Source organism: Rattus norvegicus, chromosome 16 (assembly GCF_036323735.1).
Source record: "Rattus norvegicus strain BN/NHsdMcwi chromosome 16, GRCr8, whole genome shotgun sequence".
In the NCBI taxonomy this organism is placed as follows: Eukaryota; Metazoa; Chordata; class Mammalia; order Rodentia; family Muridae; genus Rattus; species Rattus norvegicus.
Window position 1 is genome coordinate 10144680 of NC_086034.1, and position 17114 is coordinate 10161793.

The window sequence follows — 17114 nt, forward strand, 5'->3', positions numbered from 1 at the left end:
GGGCGGAGGGGAGGGAGGCGGGCGGGAGGGGAGGGGGAGCGCCGCCGAGGGGGAGGGGGAGGGGAGGGGGCGTCCTCCGCAGTTCGCTCTTCGCCTGGGCTCAGACACACAGCCAGCCCGGAGCCGCCGCGCGGGCCGGGCCGCCGCCGCCTCTGCCTCTGCCGCCCCCAGAGCCGCTTAAGCCGCTGGAAGCGCCGCCGCCACAGCCGCGGGCCGCCCCCGCCGCGCCGGCCTGTGCTCGGGCTGCGAGCGCCGCCGCAACCGCAACCAGAGCCGGCGCGGGAGCCCGAGAGCGCTGGGCTGGGCTGGGCTGGGTTGGGGCGGGCGCAGGGCGCAGGGGCGGGAGCGCGGGGGAAGACGCACGGGCGGGCTCGGCTCTCCCGGGGAGCGGCCCGGGACTGCACCGGGACCGGCGCCTCCCCGCTCCGCGCTGCCCTCGGCCTCGCCCCGGGCCCGGGCGGATGAGCCGCGCGCCCGGGGGACATGGAAGCGCTGACGCTGTGGCTTCTTCCCTGGATATGCCAGTGCGTTACGGTGCGGGCCGACTCCATCATCCACATCGGTGAGCTCGGAGGGCAGACGGGCCGAGGCTGGGCGGGGGCCACCTAATAGAGCCAGTGATGCGCAGAGTCCAAACTTAGCGGTTCCCCGGGCCGAGGGGCTCGGTAGTCGGTATTCCCCCGAAGGCCCGCGCCGCCCCGCGGAGGAGCCGTGCTCTGGCCGCTTGGCGCTCCTGCGGGCTCCTCGCTACTCCCCGGGGCTCCTGTCAGTGCGCGGGGCCCCGCGGCCTCTGCCGACACTTAGGGCCGCGGCTGCGGGGAACCTGGGGATAGACCCTTGTCGAGGTGCGTGCCCCTGGCGGGGCCGTCGGTGGGCTGGACCCCTCGGCACAGCTTGAACGTTGGGGCCAGGGTCGGACAGGGCTTGGGGCTAGCTAAGTTGGCAGGGCAAGATCAAAGAGGCCAGAGCGGAACCATGTGTGTCTGGATGGGTGCTGTCAGCGTGCCAGTGTGTATGCACCTGGCACGGTGTTGGTGTCACTGTGAGAGGGCGTTGGGGTGTGCGGGGCCATCTGAGCCTTAGTGCGACTGTCGCGTTCTGTCAGCCTGTTAGAGTGGACACAGTGCTTGCCCGTTTCCCGGTGTGTGTCTGTGTAGCTTTCTGTGTGGGGGTGTGTGTGTGTGTATCTGGTTGTGGCAACTGCAGCCCAATCCTGGACAGTCCTAGAGTTTCTGCCTGATCTAAGTCTTGGGGCCAACATACAGTGTGGATGGTAGGGGTGGACGGAAGGAGCAGTGGGGTGGGGGGCGCTGAGCAGGAAGAGATGGATGGAGAGGAAGAAGAGGAAAAGCAGAGGAAGGGGCGATCAGAGAAGAGGTGATCAGGAGTTTAGAGTACAATGGCTGAGATCTCGAGAAGTTGGGCCCGGTTGGGGGACCAAGAGCGGTCGCTTTCGGGGAGCCCCTCTGCAGTCGCCTTTCCGGAAGTTGGGAAAGACCAGCTAACACGGATAAACTGGGGGTTGGGAGGTGTGAGAAAACGTGGCTGATGTTACCCGCGGGGCAGAAGGTGGAGGGGGTGACAGGGACAGAGTCTCTAAGGGCTGCAGCTCCCCTCCGGTGTCGGTGCCGGGCTAGGATCCAAACGTGCTTCCCGCCCTGGAGCCGGAGTGGGTCTCACGGTCAGCATTGCGGCTCCAGTATAGTGAGGAATTCGGGAGCGAGTCCTTCTCCTACCCAGCTCTTGGCTCCAGGGCAATTAGAAGGCCAAGCAATAGGACCTTGGCAAGGACCCTCGGCGCCTAGCAAGGGGGCCGTGGGAGGGGGGAGCGCAGTGAGGACCCCAGAGCAGCAGTCCAACTGATCTCCGCTATAAGGGCAGGGTCAGTGAAGCCGTTCGTGCTTTTAGAAGGGCCGTTCAAGAGTGGTTTCTTCTGGGACTCCCTAGTCTTGCTAGATCAGAATGTCTAGGGGTTTAGGATATAGCCCCACCCCTTCCATACATACAGGAAGAGGAAGTGAGAAACGGAGACCAGAGGCAGCAGGCCTGGTAGCATCTTGACCATGCAAGATGCTGGCTATCAATGCCTTATGCTTAGAGAAAAAGCTCTTGGTGCAGGAGAGCCGGCTGTGACCATCTTCTCACTTCTGCATTCAGCAGGGAACGCGAAGGGGAAAAAAGCCATCAATCCATCCTGGAATTGGGATAGGGGACTTTACCATTTTGGAGACTTCACTCTGGTTCCTGGGATGGGATTTATGGGACCTCAGCAGGTGCATCTGAGTCGAGGCTAGCTCAGCCTCTTACTGTATGGGTCATGGCTGGAACATGTGGTGCTTTGCTTCTGAAGCACATATAACCTGATGGTAGCATGTGGGATATGCATGTGTAACTCCTGTCAGCCGTGCACGTGTATGATGTGGGGAGGGGAGCACGCCCTGTTTGGGTTATGGTGGGAGATCTTTAAACTACCCAATCAACAATCAGCACACGATGTTGAACTGAGGCTGGTGCCTCATGTCTGTAATCTCACTACTTGGGAAGGCCGAGACATGAAGAATCACCATGACTTCAAGGCAGCTAGGGGCACAGAAGGAGAACCTGTCTCAGAAAAAAACATTATAAACTCAACCAAACCAAAGTGTAGCTCAGTCCTCCCACCAATTGGTACCTAGTAGTCCAAGCAATGGCCTGATCCTAGGGCTAAAGGAAGATGGGAAGGGTTCCTCTCCAGGTCTGGTCTTAACCCCTCTTCTTCCTCAGGTGCCATCTTCGAGGAGAACGCAGCCAAGGACGACAGAGTGTTCCAGTTGGCTGTATCAGACTTGAGCCTCAATGATGACATCCTGCAGAGTGAGAAGATCACCTACTCCATCAAGGTCATCGAGGCCAATAATCCGTTCCAGGCGGTGCAGGAAGGTGAGTGGTCATTGAGCCCATGCATGAGTCACTAAGCTGCAGGCAGTGAGGCCTTGCAGCTGTGGGTCCAGGTAGGGTTGCTACCAATCCGTTGTACAGAGTCTCCTGGGCACTCAGTCGGCTGCTATGTCGGGCATGGTGGTGTGTCCTCCCAGGCCTTGCAAGGTAGGGCGTCTTGGTGCTGTCTGGGCAAGCAGAGAGCCTCTACGCACCGCAAACGGCTCTCCTGGCAGGACTGTGCGGCTTCTTTCCGGCCAGGTGATGCGCGTGTGCGCTCTGCGCCGCCACCGAGCAGGCGTGTGGCTCAGGGCGGTCTTTGTTTCTCGCGTGTTTGTGGGTGGGTGTGTCTTCGTGTCGGGTTCCCGTTGTCGCGTGCACGTCCCCAGAAGCCTCTTGTGTCCTAGCCCACGGGAGCTCGGAGCTCAGAGCTCTTCCTGTGTGTCCTGTCTGTAGCACAGCCTGACCGGCGCTCGGTTGCACACTCTGTGGGTCCTAGAGGCTTCTGCCCCTCGGGTCCTCCGCTTCTCTCTGCCTCTCTCTACTGTGTTTGGAACTGTCTTTGCTTGTGCCTGCGCGGTGGACCTAGGAGACATTGCCGCCTGGACCGGAGGTGGGCGCTGTTTGCTCAGGAAAAGAGCCTAGCTGGACTAGGTCTGATGGCAGAAAAATACTAGCTGTCCAGGGCAGCAGTCTTTCCCCGCAGATAGCTCGCTTAGGATTCGCGGAGGCAGGGGCAACAGGTGGGCAGCCAGTGAGGCCACCACTTTTTGCTGGCTTCCTCTGGCACCATATTTGCCTATGTGCAGGTAAAACACACATGCATTAAGTAATGGTAGCTGCTGCTTTTAGCATTGGCAGATGCCCATTGTCTGATGCCTTCTGATACATCAGTGACAGCAGCCCCTTTCCTTTCTTCCTTTCCTTCCTGTGCATCCTCCACACCCACTCTGCTGGCTGCTCTTGAAATGTCCCCTCTCTCATGGATGTTGATTTCTGATCAAGGTCCTGGCAGGTACCTGCTCAACCATTCTTTTCCCCCCTCCCCTTTGTCTTGTTTACCACAAGCAAGGCTCCCTGTGGATCTAGTGCCTTGGATACAGTCAGAAGCATAGCATGTGGGGACTTCTTTCCAGAACTGGCGGGGGGGGGGGGGGGCTTCAGGACAGGGAGCTCTGCTGTCAGTTTCTCCTTGGCTTGCTGGGCCTAGGGTCTTCCTGTTGCTGTGGGTTATATAGGGTTCTATACTGCCTACCAGTCTCCTGGTAATCGCCAAGGATTGGGTGAGCCACCCATGGATATAGTCTACAGTGCTAGAATCCTCATACAGCATGGAGGGCCTCTGAGGGCCTACTGGTTTTAACTCCAGAAAAAGGTGGCCAGTTATTGGGGAGGGACTGCCTGACTGTAAGGCTCAAAGGATGTCTTAATGGCTCAACTCTTCAGTCTCAAGTGCTGAATGGTGGTGGTGGGTAGGGTGAGGCTGGTGTTGTTTTCTTATGAGAACTACCGGGGCTAGTGTGGTGGCTCGGTAGTTTAAAACACTTCCCACTCTTGAAGAGGACCCTGGTTTGATTCCTGCCACCCATACGGTATCTTACAACTTCAGTTCCGGGAGTATATGACACCCTCTTCTGGCCTCTGCGGTACCTGAGGAAATGTGGTACAGTTATGTACGTCCAGGCAAAGTACACAGAAACGCCTGTGAAATGCTGCTCCCAGTGCTGGCAGATGTCTGTTGTCTTATGTTCTCTGAAGAAGAGTCATGGGGGGAGTGCCTGTCCTTCTTATGCGGCCACACCCCACAACTGTCTCTAGATGACCTCTGACCCCAGACATTTTCGTGGGTGCGTTACTTGGGGACCTCCGTCTGTGGCCTATATCAGATTAGCACACCTCTATTGTGGGCGTGGCTTCTGACAACTCTCTCCAAGGTGTCAGGCATCCTTTACTCCTTCATTTTGGCCCTGAAGGAAGCACAGCTCTCTCTACCAGAAGTACCCCAGGGACTGAAGGCGACAAGTCTTACACAGGGTTATAACCAGAGGCAGGACACACACATGGATGAACTGTGCAGGTGGCTTCCTGGAGAGGTCACCTCTGCTGAAAGGAGAGGCTGTCACACAGCTCCAGTTGATCCGTGCCTTGTGGGTGGGAAAAGTCCTAGTATTGTAGATGCACCTTTTCTTGAGGATTTTAAGAGATGCTCCGTGGGGCTGGAGAGATGGCTCAGCGGTTAAGAGCACTGGCTGCTCTTCCAGAGGTCCTGAGTTCAAATCCCAGCAACCACACGGTGGCTCACAACCATCTGTAATGGGATCCGATGCCCTCTTCTGGTGTGTCTGAAGATGGGGTACTCATATACATAAAACAAATAAATCTTTAAAAAAGAAAACAGTGTATTCTTCCTCACATCAGTATACTCCGCCCTCACATAATAAGGGGCTACTCTGGGGACCCAGACAAAGCTTCCTTTAAGGAGAGAGAGAGAGAGAGAGAGAGAGAGAGAGAGAGAGAGAGTGTGTGTGTGTGTGTGTGTGTGTGTGTGTGTGTGTGTGTGTGTGCCTGGGTCTGCTCTTCAGTTTGAAAATATAACTTTGTTTTTGAGGCAGGGTTTTGCTCTGTACCTCAGGTTCCTCTTTCACTTCATCCTCCTGAGTGCTGGCATCAGAGGGCAGCCTTATTCCAGCACCACACGTGGTTCTTATATCTGGTCTTTAATTTGCCAACCAATGGAACAATTTAAACAACAAACAAAGCATAGTGAGATGCCATTTGACCTTCATGCCCCAAGTGCAACCTTTTCCTGGCGATAAAGTCTCCAGCCAGCGCCTTTAACTTGTTTAGGTATTGGTTTGTTTGTTTGTTTGTTTGTTTTCTTTTTTTCAGAGCTGGGGACCGAACCCAGGGCCTTGCGCTTCCTAGGCAAGCGCTCTACCACTGAGCTAAATCCCCAACCCTGTTTGTTTGTTTTTTTAAACGGCTATTAGTTTCCTTTTTTGTGTAACTGGAAAAATGTCTCAGTCTCTAAGAATGGCAAGACGACTGTCTCAGAAGGGTCTGGGAGTGTTTCTGCACATCTGGAACGAGTGGGTTAGATACTGAGGCTTGGCAGTTTCTAGGTAAAGAACCCTTGTCAGGGCCTGTTGCTAGTTTGGTGTGTGGTGGTTAAAGCTGGCACACACTTTCAACCTCGGGGGTGGGATGGGCTGAAATCTACCTTGTTATCCATTCCATGACTGCCTAGCTCCTGGTGCCTAGAAGGGATGGGAGGAGCTATCCCTGGAGGCCCTGGGAAAAGCAGAGCATTGCTTAGCGGGCCCCCTCCCCCTTGGCCTCGTGCTGGTGGAGCAAGGATTCTGCTCACTGGGTCTCCTTTCTTGGCTGTGTTCTATGGGGTACTTGTCTGCCCAGTAGCTGGCTCTAGCTGGATGGCTAGCCCAGCCTTTTCTCCTGAGCATGGACATTTATTGTAGAAGACATTATTTGGGGGATGCAGGGCATACTGGGATTCAGTCTTTACCCTAGGGAGAACAAGTGCCCAGTGTGCCCCAAGCAAGGGGTCTGAGGTTGGAGTGATGCTTTGTCGTGATTTGAGAGGCAGCATCATGACCCAGAGTGGTGGTGGGGCTTATTGCTGGAGTCCAAAGAAATCTAGCAGAGAGCCTGCCTTCCTCATTGCAGGACCTGGGGGAGTCTTGGTCCTGTGTTGAGCTTCTGCTTCTAGATCTGTTAAACGGGAATAATTGTATTGCTGCCTCTTGGGACCATTGGAAGGATTAAATGAGATGAGACGCGTATAAATTGCCTGCATAAGCCCGAGGTTGGTGTTCAGTAAACATTAATTCCTTCCCTATTCCCTGACCCAGCTATGACTTTTCCTCAGCGTCTCTTAGGGCTGTTGATGCTTTCAGCCACCTAGTTCCTTAAGCAGGTGAATTCCCTAAATGACCTTTTGTTTTTAAGTTTTTACCCCCAACCCCCTAAAGCTCTAAAAGGAATGCATTGCTACAACGAACACATGCTACTTTAAAATGTGAGAGAGAAAGAGGCCAGTGCGTGCTTCGTGCATAAAACACAGAAGGCACAGAAAACAGCAAGAAGCAGAGCAACCCCCACCCACCCCTGAATTCTACTGAGCTATTTCCTTCTAGTCTTTTTCCTGTCACTGTGCCTTGTGAATGAAGAGGGCTCCCATTCTGCTCCATCCTGCTTTTTCCTGAAGCTTCCATGAACTAATTCTAAGCATTACTGTTTATACTGCCTGCAAGTGTTTCCTGATATGCATGGTCAGCCATTCATTCATTCATTCATTCATTCATTCATTCAAGAAAGCCATCATTCGTGCTGAGATATACATTCTTAAGTATTTCTGAAGAAAACAAGAACCTTAATTTGGATGTTCTGGCCCTAAGATTTATACCTGTGATTTTCCCAGGTACAAACTCCGTCCAAACACTGTCTTTTAGGATAGTGTAGAGAATATGTATTTTCCAAGGGTCTAAAATGAATAAACCATAACACAGGACAGTTAAGGCTCTACGATGTTGCGTCTTTGATTGGTAAAGTTTACATTAACAAGTATGAAAACCTGTGTTCTACAAGACGAGTATAAGAAGAGATGCTAATGCATTGAAAAAGTCACACTGTTTTTCAGTGCCTGCTCAAGCTGCAGATTATGTAAATCCGTAAAAGAACGGGCTGAACGTGAGTCTCCTTTCACTAAATCACCTTTTACTGTGAGTAAAAGATGAGAGCCTTTAGATGTATCTGTCACATCAAGAAAGGATACGGGCTTAAGGGAGAGGCAGGGAAAAGAAAAGTACACAATAGTCTTTAGTTACCAGAAGCACTCGAGTATTTTAGGAAGGTAAAGGGGGCTGGAGATGTAACTCAGTTGGCAGAATGCTTGTCTAGAATGCCGGAGCCCGGCTTTAACCCTCAGACCACACAAACCAGGTGTGGTGAGCTTACCTGGAATGGCAGCACTTGGGAGGTAAGAGCAAGGTCAGAAGTTTAAGCTTATCTTCAGCTACAAAGCCAGTTTGATACCAGCCTGGGCTACATGAGACTTTGTTTCAAAAAAGAAGAGGTACGTTTGGGGGAGACGAAGTAAAGAGTGGGAATGTTGTAGAGTGCTCACCTGTTATGTGTGACACCTCGAGCCCAATGCTTAACACCACATACAGAAACTAAAGAAGCTAAGATTATCTAAGTATAGTTTATTGTTGGTGGGATGAAGAAATATGATTTAAAAAGTTCAGGAGGTGCATAGGTAGCCAGTTCTGAAGGTCTGGTCAGCTTACCATGTTCACCTTCCTGGTGGGCACCCTGACCCTCACTTGCCACACTGTTATTATTGAGTTCTGGTGAAGGTTCTCTCTCTCTCTCTCTCTCTCTCTCTCTCTCTCTCTCTCTCTCTCTCTCTGTCTCCCTCCCTCCGTCCCCCACTTTGTCCTCTTTTAATTCTACTCAGAATTACAGGTTCCTCTGAGGCCACATCTGGCACCCCTGAGGGTGTCTTCTTCAAGATGCTGGAGACATTGCCAGGGGCTCCGAGTGAGTGTGACATCTACGCCATCAGAAAGGTGTCTCTACTGCCTGATTTGGGCTCACTGGGCCTGATCCATCCCGAGCCTGATTTGGACACAGCGGGCTAAGGCCCAGGTGTTGGCACGGATGGTACCTTATGGTTACCCTGGGACAGAATTGTGTCCTTGCCTTTTCTGCTCCCCCAGTCTGCTTCTTCCTTAGCTCTGGGCTCCATGATTCTTCTTTAATACTAACAATACCGAGCCAGGTTTTTTTTCACATGCTGTCAACTGACCCCACCTCTCTCTTCCGGGGATAATGGAGAGTGACATCCCTATTTTAAGGTTAGCTGACTTGAAAACTTAATTCTATCAATAGCCTATCTTCTCTTGTGCCAACACAGTCCCAGTATCGGGGCCTGGGACCCGAGCGACTTTGAGCCACTAGCGTGCAGCCCCTGTTAGTGTGCAGCTGCTGTGTGTCTGTCCGTTACGGCCAGAGCGCGTTGCCAGTCTCTACTTCCCTTTCGTTTCACGAAGCTTCTGCACTGTTTGCTGCCTTCTTGCTATGTCTCCAGTCGCATCCCAAGTGACTAGAGCAGTTTGGGGTGCATGGCTGGGCTTTCATCCTGTAGAAGTGTTCCACGGTATCACCTACAGAACTGGTGGGTTCCTCTACCTACATCCTCCCCCGTGGTCCGGCCCGGCAAGCGACTCCCCTTCTGGGCCTGGAGGCATGTTTGCACATAGGGAAGAGCCTTCTCTCGGACTGGCCACACTGGAAGGGTGGCTGCTACTCAGGTCCCAGCTTCCTTTTCTGCCCAGGAAGGCTCCTCCTCCCCACTCCTCTTCCCCTCTGTCTATCTAAAGCCTACTGTGGTCAGTCTTGCTTTGGTGCCCTGAGCCTAGAAGGAGATGCTTTTCCTGGCCCCTAGGCATTGCTACCAGTGGCTCTTCAACTCTGAAGATGCGTGCCAAGCCTGCAGGTGCACAGGGTTCCTTTCTAGAGTCTGGCTAGGTACCAGGAACTGTGTAACCTCCTCTCTGGGTTTCCCACTGGCTTTCCTTCAGTTTTTCTCCCAGGCTTCAGGGTTCTTTCCCAATAATCACCAGGATCATTTCAGTGCGTGTGCACACACGTACGGGCCAGTGTACTGTGAGCACACACCCTTTCTCATTTTTATAGGCTGTGTGGCTGCCCCATTCATCTCCTCATGCTTTGGGGGTTAGACTCTTATAAGTTTCTACCCCTGTTCTGCCCTCCACGGGTATGTCGTAGGAGGCCACCATCTAGCGAGGCGCTCCACGCTGCCTCCGAACTGCTGTGTGTGCCCGTGTACAGGGCATCCTCTGTTGTGTTCTTGGGAAAGGCTAAAGGTAGACATTAAGTGTTCTCATTGTGAACATTTCTGGGTAATACATTGTGTGATTACCTGTATTTAAACACCCCTCAACGGATATGAATTCAATAACTACAGAGTTTTATATAACAATAAAACAAAACAAGAAATAATCCCGCTCCAGGCCTGGCCACCAGTGGGGCCACCGGCAGGGACATTCCTCTCCGGATTCCTATAGCCTCAGCCTTCTGACCTGTCCCTTCTTTCCATGTTCTGATACGATACTGACAGAGGTCGACTTGAGGAGAAAGGCAATTTTCCGGCTTAGAGTTTACCGTCTGCCCTGCTGGGGAAGTCACATGGCAGGAGTTTGAGGGAGCAGGTCACATAGCATGTGCCATGAGAAGAGAGCAGTGAACGCGTTGCGTGCCTGTTTACTGCTCAGCTAGCTCTCCACCCACACAAGTCCCACCCATAGCTAAAGAGGACGCTCCCACAGCAATTAAAACCATCAAACCAGCCCCTCACAGTCATGCCCAGAGGCCCATCTCCCAAGCGAGTCTAGATTCTGTCCCGTTGACAGCCAGCATTAGCCTGCTGCCGCCTGGTGACAGCCCTTTCTCTGGGGTGCCGGCCTCTCTGACAGCTTGTCAGTGTCCCATTCTCTGGGGTTTCCCCTTTTCCTCTCTAAACAGTTTCCTGTTTCATAGGCTGTGGAAAGACCCAGCGCTCTCCACGTCCTGAAGCCCAGGCTCGGGGCTAGGAGTGATCAATAGGTTTCTTTCTACCTGTTTGCGTGCCGTGGATGGGGCAGGGTCCCAGAGACTGAGGCCCAGGGGGACTCTCTGCTGGGCCTCATGTCTTCTTTCAGCTACCGGCCCTGGCTAGTTCTGCCTTTGCAGGTTGCTGCCTTTGCAGTGTCTGTGCCAGAGCCCAGCCAGGCAGCCAGCACCTGCAGATGCGACACCACCTGCCCTGCACCTGTTCGTAGCTGTGCTCTGCCTGGCCCCTCTGATCTACCCAGGGATAGATGTAGCCTGGGAGATGCCAGGCACCTCACGTGCTCCTTCAGGTGGACTGAGGCTCCTGTCAGCTGTGACTCTAGCTGCTCATCTGTTTTCCCCACTGCTGGTGGGGTGTTGATGTGGACGCCAGCCATAGGATGGTCAGAAAACGCACTACGAGCCTAGGCTAGGGACCAGGCACTGGGCAGCTGCTGGGTAGAGAGAGGAAGAGTACTGTAGTGGTCCCCAAGTCAGCTGTAGGCCTCACTCTGTACTATCCTCGTGGGCTGCAGCCCCTGCCCTGTATCTGGTGGCTGATGACTGGGTCTTAAAGTCGAACTTCAGTTTTCCTGGGTGTCCCAGGAGAATAGTGAAGGAGGTCAGCGCTTGACGACATGATTGGAGGCAGTTTGGAGCCATCTGTGCAGGCCTGGGCTCTGGGTATTCTGCCTCTAATTGCCTGGTATTTTAACCTTACGGTAGTCATGTTTGCTCAGAGTGCCGAGTGGCTGCTATGAGCCTGGCTGTCTCAGCCCGGAGCAGAGGCTATAGACCTTGCCTTGTTTGGTGGGCAGAGGTAGGTCTGGGTCCGAAACTTAAATGTTATGACTTGTGTCTGAAGTGCACCCTCCCGGGCTCGTGGCTCCTGCGTGGGGCATGGTTGTCAGTGTGTGTGGTCTTTTGGGAAGTGACTGACTCCTAAGAGCTGTGATTCTAAGCATGGATGGAGCCACTGTAGTATGTTCATGTAGGTGTTCATGGGAAGCAGGAGGCGAGGCTTAGATAGGTCACTGTGAGCGTGCCCTGGAAAAGCATAATTCCTCCCAAGTCTATTCCTCTGCTTCCTGTCTGCTACTTAGCTCTTCCACACAGAGCCTGCCAGCATGGTCAGCCTTACCATGTGTGGCCTCGGGAGAAACAGAGCCAAGTGACCATTGACTGAAACCTGTGAAATGGCGAACTGAAGGAAACCCTTCCTCCCTCAGCTTGTTCACCAGATGTTTGTCACAGCAGTAAAAGTCTGAAACGCCAACTCAGACCAAGTTGTCTTGTAAAGGTCACTTTCTTCTCTGGGCCTCACTTTCAGCATCTGAGAAGAAGGCTCTCTCTCCCTGTCTCGTCTCCTGTTCTCAGCTTCCTGTGGTGGCAGAGGGTGACCCTTGGGATCTTACTGGCCTGGGGCCACACACTGTTTTCTGTGTAGCTGAAAAATTCTATGTGTAGGTACTTCTTTAAGCTCTGAGCCCTGGGCCTGGGCTCTGGGCTGGGTGTATCTTGATGGTGCCTTGTAAGGAGAGACACTAGAGTCAAGAGTCTCTCTTCTGCTTTTGTAAGGATACAGTGAGAGGTGGCCATAGACCAGCTAGGAGAAGGGCCCTCTCAGAAGCCATTATGCTGACACCTTGATCTTGGGCTTTGAGCCTGTAGAGTTGGGAGGGAACATTTGTGCTACTTAAGATAAATAGTCTGTGTCGTCTTGGGACAGCAGTGACGGCCTCCCTGCTGTCCCAGGGCCTTGGTGCCTGAATCTCTCAAAAACAAAACAACAAAACAAACAAAAACCAAAACAAACAAAACTAGCAAAACACTAAAACTAACAAAACACCAAACCAAAACCTACTAAGACACACAAGACTTTGGGGCACAATGGACCATCCCTCCAATGGGCTAAGCGTGTATCTACCACAGGACCTTTGTGTAGGCAGAGACTACCATATAAAGGGCCTCTTGAATGGAGGACTCTTCATCAGACTTGATCTTATCTTTGAAGAGGTGCCTCTTGGTTCTCAGCATGGCGTCTAAGTGTGGGTATAGGGAACACTCTGTCCGAGCACTCCTTTCCTCCTTCGCAGTCTCTTCTACCTGAGTTAAGCAATTAATTTAGATGTTAAGAGTATCAGCGGAGTGGCTGTCCCATTTACTGCTACGTATCCCAAGACTCTTGGTTAGGAGCTCAGTAGAGGTTCCTGCATGGATGACTGGTCACAGAGACATGTGAGACTGCTCCCTGCAGCTTCTGTGAGTTGCTTCTCGTGGTCCTGCCTTAATGCTGAGAACCACCTGGGGTCCTGTGGTTTGTGGCTTGTGCAGCCTGGAAGCTTGCTGTCACAGACACCTGTCATCTAAGGTCCACTTGGATCTGCCCTTCCTCCCAAGACTGAAGATGAAACCTAGTGACTGAGTATAGAGGTTGTTGTCCCAGAAACACCCTTCCCAAGGGAGCCTAATTGGTGGCATGCTGCCGAGGACCCATCAGGACTGTAGGGAGGATGCCTAAGCCATGGGATCCTGGGCTGGGTGGAATGTGTGGGTGTCTGATGGCTTATGGGGAAGTTCCAGGCGTATATTCACTGCAATAGCATGACCCTCCCACATGCCTCCCTCTTATCCATGAACTCTGATATGGGTCTGAAAGCTCCCTCTTAGCCATCCTTGTTTTGCAGGTGTCAGGAGTCCTCAGACTGCCTAGGCAAAGAGGGATGCCGATTAGGCTATGCAGCTGAAGAGGTCAGGATGGTGACCTGCAGGCATGGATAGATTCAGAGTCTAGATGGTATCCTGGCCACTGTAGTTGATATCTTACTCAGCTCAGCCCTGGTCTCTCCTCGTGGCAGGAAGGGGATTATGGGGGCTTATTTACCATAAGCCTCCTTGGGGACTTTTGATTGCTGTTTGACCACAAGGGACTAGTCAGTCCTCCCAAATCAAGTGCTGGAGATGTGTAATCGCTTCTTCTTGGGCAGGCTTGGGTACCATTCCATTCCCTGGGCTGAGCATGAGAGGGGTACAGCAGAACTGGGTGGGGTACCCAAGGGAAAGAAGTGCTAGTGGGCCCATAGAGCAATGCGTGGCCTGCCATTTCTCTGGCTGTGGGCACTGAGCAGAGGCCATGACAAGTTGAAGGGAACAGACAAGGAGCCGTGGGATTACCTATATCGCACAAACAGGTGGATGTTCCTTCTCAGTGGGCCCCAGGGACCCATATATGCTACTGGGAAACCTCTTTTGGGCCGGGTAGGGCTGCCAGTTCTGGAAACACATATCCGGGAGGTGGGAGGTAGGCAGATAAAGATGGTCTTTGGAGCAGAGGTGCTGTGCTAGCTTGCATTGTGAGAGGGGGCATTTGGGGTACAGTCAGCTGAGCAATTGGGTTGGAGGAGGGACAGGGAGGAAATCGTAGGACTAGGCAGAAGGGTAACCTAAGAGCCTTAATCCTGAAGAGCCCTGAGTGGATGGGCTCACCTACCCTATCATAACCCCAGTTCTAACAGCAGATGTGCCCAATGCTCACTGCCCTCTGGGCTCCTATCAGAATTCCTGTCCGCTGGGATTGGCCTTGTGCCATGAAGCCCATCTTTAGGCCAGGGCTCTGGGTCTGAACATCATATCCCTGTTCCTGGCTTCATATTGCAGCTGCAAGAGTTAGCTTTGTCCCGGATCTCAGCTTCCTCACCTGAGTGACTCTTTTCTCTGTTCTCCTCCCCTGAATGGGCCCATCCTGGTAGTTCCCTGCAGATTCCAAGGGATAAAGAGGAGCTCAGAGAGATAAGGCCTTGCCCTGGGCTAGCCTTTGCTTGTCCTTTTGATCCTGAGGACACTGCCTATCCTGGGGACACTTCCCAGGGCTGCTGAGGACCCTGAGACAGTAGACTACTGCAGCACCCAAAAGGCCGCTTTACTGCAGAGGATGTCACGAATAACAGATCGGGTCAGCACAGAAAGTGAGTAGCCATGGGCTGGAAAGAGGCAGGGTCTCCTCTGGCAAGTGGGAGGGCCGGGAGGGCAGCCTCCAGTCTGCGGATCCTGTTCTCAGACACGTGGCATGTTCAATAGTGACCCGAGCCAGGTCCTTCTAGCTGTCTACCCTGTAAACTACAGTCACAAAGCAGGATGTGGAATGGGCAGCAAAGCCAGCTAAGAAAGTGACGTGTGTTGGGAGAGAAGGAGGCCAGCAGGCCAGGAACCCCAGCTACTCTGGAGGCTGAGGCATGAGGACAGCCACGTTCAAGGTCAGATGGACAACTTAGTGAGACTGTGTTTCAAAAAGTAATGATGACTGGTGATTCGGCTCAGTAGTAGAATGCTTAGCCTGTCTGAGGCCCTGAGTTAGATCTGCAGCACTAGTGGGCCCCAGGATTTCTGTAGGACCCTTGCCCACCATAGTGGCTATCTCTCAGTTCCCATACCTAACAGCTTCCTTGTCCCCCATGGGGAGGGACAAGAGCAGGCTTCCAGGCTGTTTTGGGAATGCTGCCTGGGTACCCTGCTTTGAGAACTGGACTAGAACTACAAAATCACCCAAGTCCAGGTAGTAGGTGGGGGTAGCCCCAATCCTGTCTCTTTTTTACCTTAGGATCGTCCTCCGGGTCTGTCCTACTGGGCTGTACTCAGAGTCCCCATACTATGCCTTCTGTGGATATGGTATTGGCTTCTCATAAGGGAATGTGCCTTGTGTATGACATCACAGCCTTAGGGGCTTTCTTCAGACCAGAGCCGGAGATAAAGGCTCGGATGCAGCACTGGTGGTCTGAGGCACATACTCTGTGGAATAGATCGTGCGATCGGGGTGTGAAAGAAAGTCGGGCATAGGTTGAGCTGATCACTGTCATAGACAACGGGGGTGGGGGGGAGGGGCGTTTTCCAAAAGGGCCCTTCGGGGAGCTATGCATGGTGCTGCTTGGATGGTTCATCTGGGGAAAGAAAGAGGCGGTACTCTCAGGCCACTTGGTGCTGGCTGGTAGCTTGTGATCTCCTCCTCAGTAGTGTAACTGGAGAAGCCCTTGGTGAACAGAGGTGAGGTGTTGCCTGACTCACCTATACGCAGCTCAGCCAGAGTGGGACAGATGGATCTCTGTGGGCCACAGAAGTCCTGAGACCTGAAACCTGCTAGGCTTGTGAGAAACATCTAATGTGGGACTCCATGCATCAGAACAGGGCTTCTCGGCATGTGGGGATCATATCCTACAAGTGTTACTGGATCTGAAAGAGGCTCGTTTAGGAGGGCTTTCTGCTTCAGTTTCTCTTGGCATCAGACAGCATCGTTGGACTTGGCACCTCCGGGGTGGCAGAAGGTACTTGCTCACGACTGATCCTTTCCCAGACTTGGTTTGGTGTGAGCTGGGGGAAGGTGGGGTGGTATGAGGCTCATGGGTGGCCTTTGATATCAGGCAGTGTATGGCTGGGCAGCATCCTTCCTCTGCTTCTTGTGGATACAGGATTCATTTCACGTCCCCTTGCATTTTGAGCCTCAGTCTAAAGGTCTATGAAATGGAGTTTCCATGTCTACTTTGAGGGACGGTTTTGAGAGGGAGGGAATATCTACTTCACGCACAGAGTATAAGGCCATTCACTCCCTATCCATATGTCTCTGAGGGGTTGGGCCTGCACCAGATGCTGTGCCCGGTGTGTGTGGACTCAGCACTCTCAAGCCTCAGCTTCAGGGAATCAGACAAGGGTCAGGATCCAGGCTTCACCTGGAGAACCTGATGGAACAGGTCTGGATGGCCTGGCTATTGCGTGAATAGCTCCCTGACTGTTGCTGACAGTAGGTAGGACCAGCCAGTCAGCAGCTGCTTTCCATGCTGGAGAGGTAGATGCAGAGGGTAGGGCTGGTCACATGGCCTCTTTCCCTGGCTCCCTGTAGTTGTGTGGCTAATGAGTTTGTCACTGTTCCCTTCCGTCACAGCTGCAGACGTGCCCCGCTTCTGACTGAAATGCACATTTTTGCTCTACCCGGTAGGATCTCTGTCCCCGTCTGGGCCATCAGCTGTCATTTGGCCTTGCCAGTTCTCCCTCAGCAGCCACAGGGCTCTGTGTCTCAGCAGAGGATGTGGGAGCCAGGCATCAGAAGCTCTGAGTCTGGGGTTTTCACAGGGTGCTCACATTAGGGTCACGTGGCCCCCGGGCACACCTAGTAGATCTCTGTAAAGACCTGCTTGAAGGATGGTCTATCTTGTCAGCAACATGGTACAAATGTATTCTAATTCATAAGCTTACAGAAACTTAAAAACCCACGAGATATTGGTTTTCTTTTCATTAGTGAGATAGTGGCAGGCAGTAAAGCCCACTGTCCCTTTGTAATCGGATTTAAATTGTTTTAATTATACAGCCCATGTTCTCCTAGTAACATCCCATCTCTGTGAGTTAATGGGCTTTGAAATCTTCCTTTGTTCTATATACTGTAGGTACGGATTTTTTTTGTTAGATGATTGATTTTATATATAGAAATCCAGACGATGAGGCACAGCTTAAGCTGAGTATTGGGAGGTTCTGTTACGCTCAGAGAAGGCAGAAGTGTCTGAAGAAACTCCAGCTTAAGGACC

At 52.8% G+C, this 17114-nt stretch overlaps 1 protein-coding gene across 3 annotated transcripts in view; it reads left to right on the forward strand.

The window, feature by feature from the left end:
- The first annotated feature begins 338 nt into the window (after window positions 1-338).
- Grid1 (glutamate ionotropic receptor delta type subunit 1) overlaps window positions 339-17114 on the forward strand; it is a 749167-nt gene continuing 732391 nt past the window's right edge. For 2 of the 3 annotated variants that reach the window (XM_063275757.1, XM_039094853.2), the window contains exons 1-2: window positions 339-562; window positions 2764-2919. In XM_063275757.1, coding sequence (XP_063131827.1) covers window positions 484-562; window positions 2764-2919 — 235 coding nt within the window. In that variant the 5' untranslated portion in view covers window positions 339-483. The remainder of the gene's footprint in view (window positions 563-2763; window positions 2920-17114) is intronic. The other variant, NM_024378.3, reaches the window with a different exon arrangement.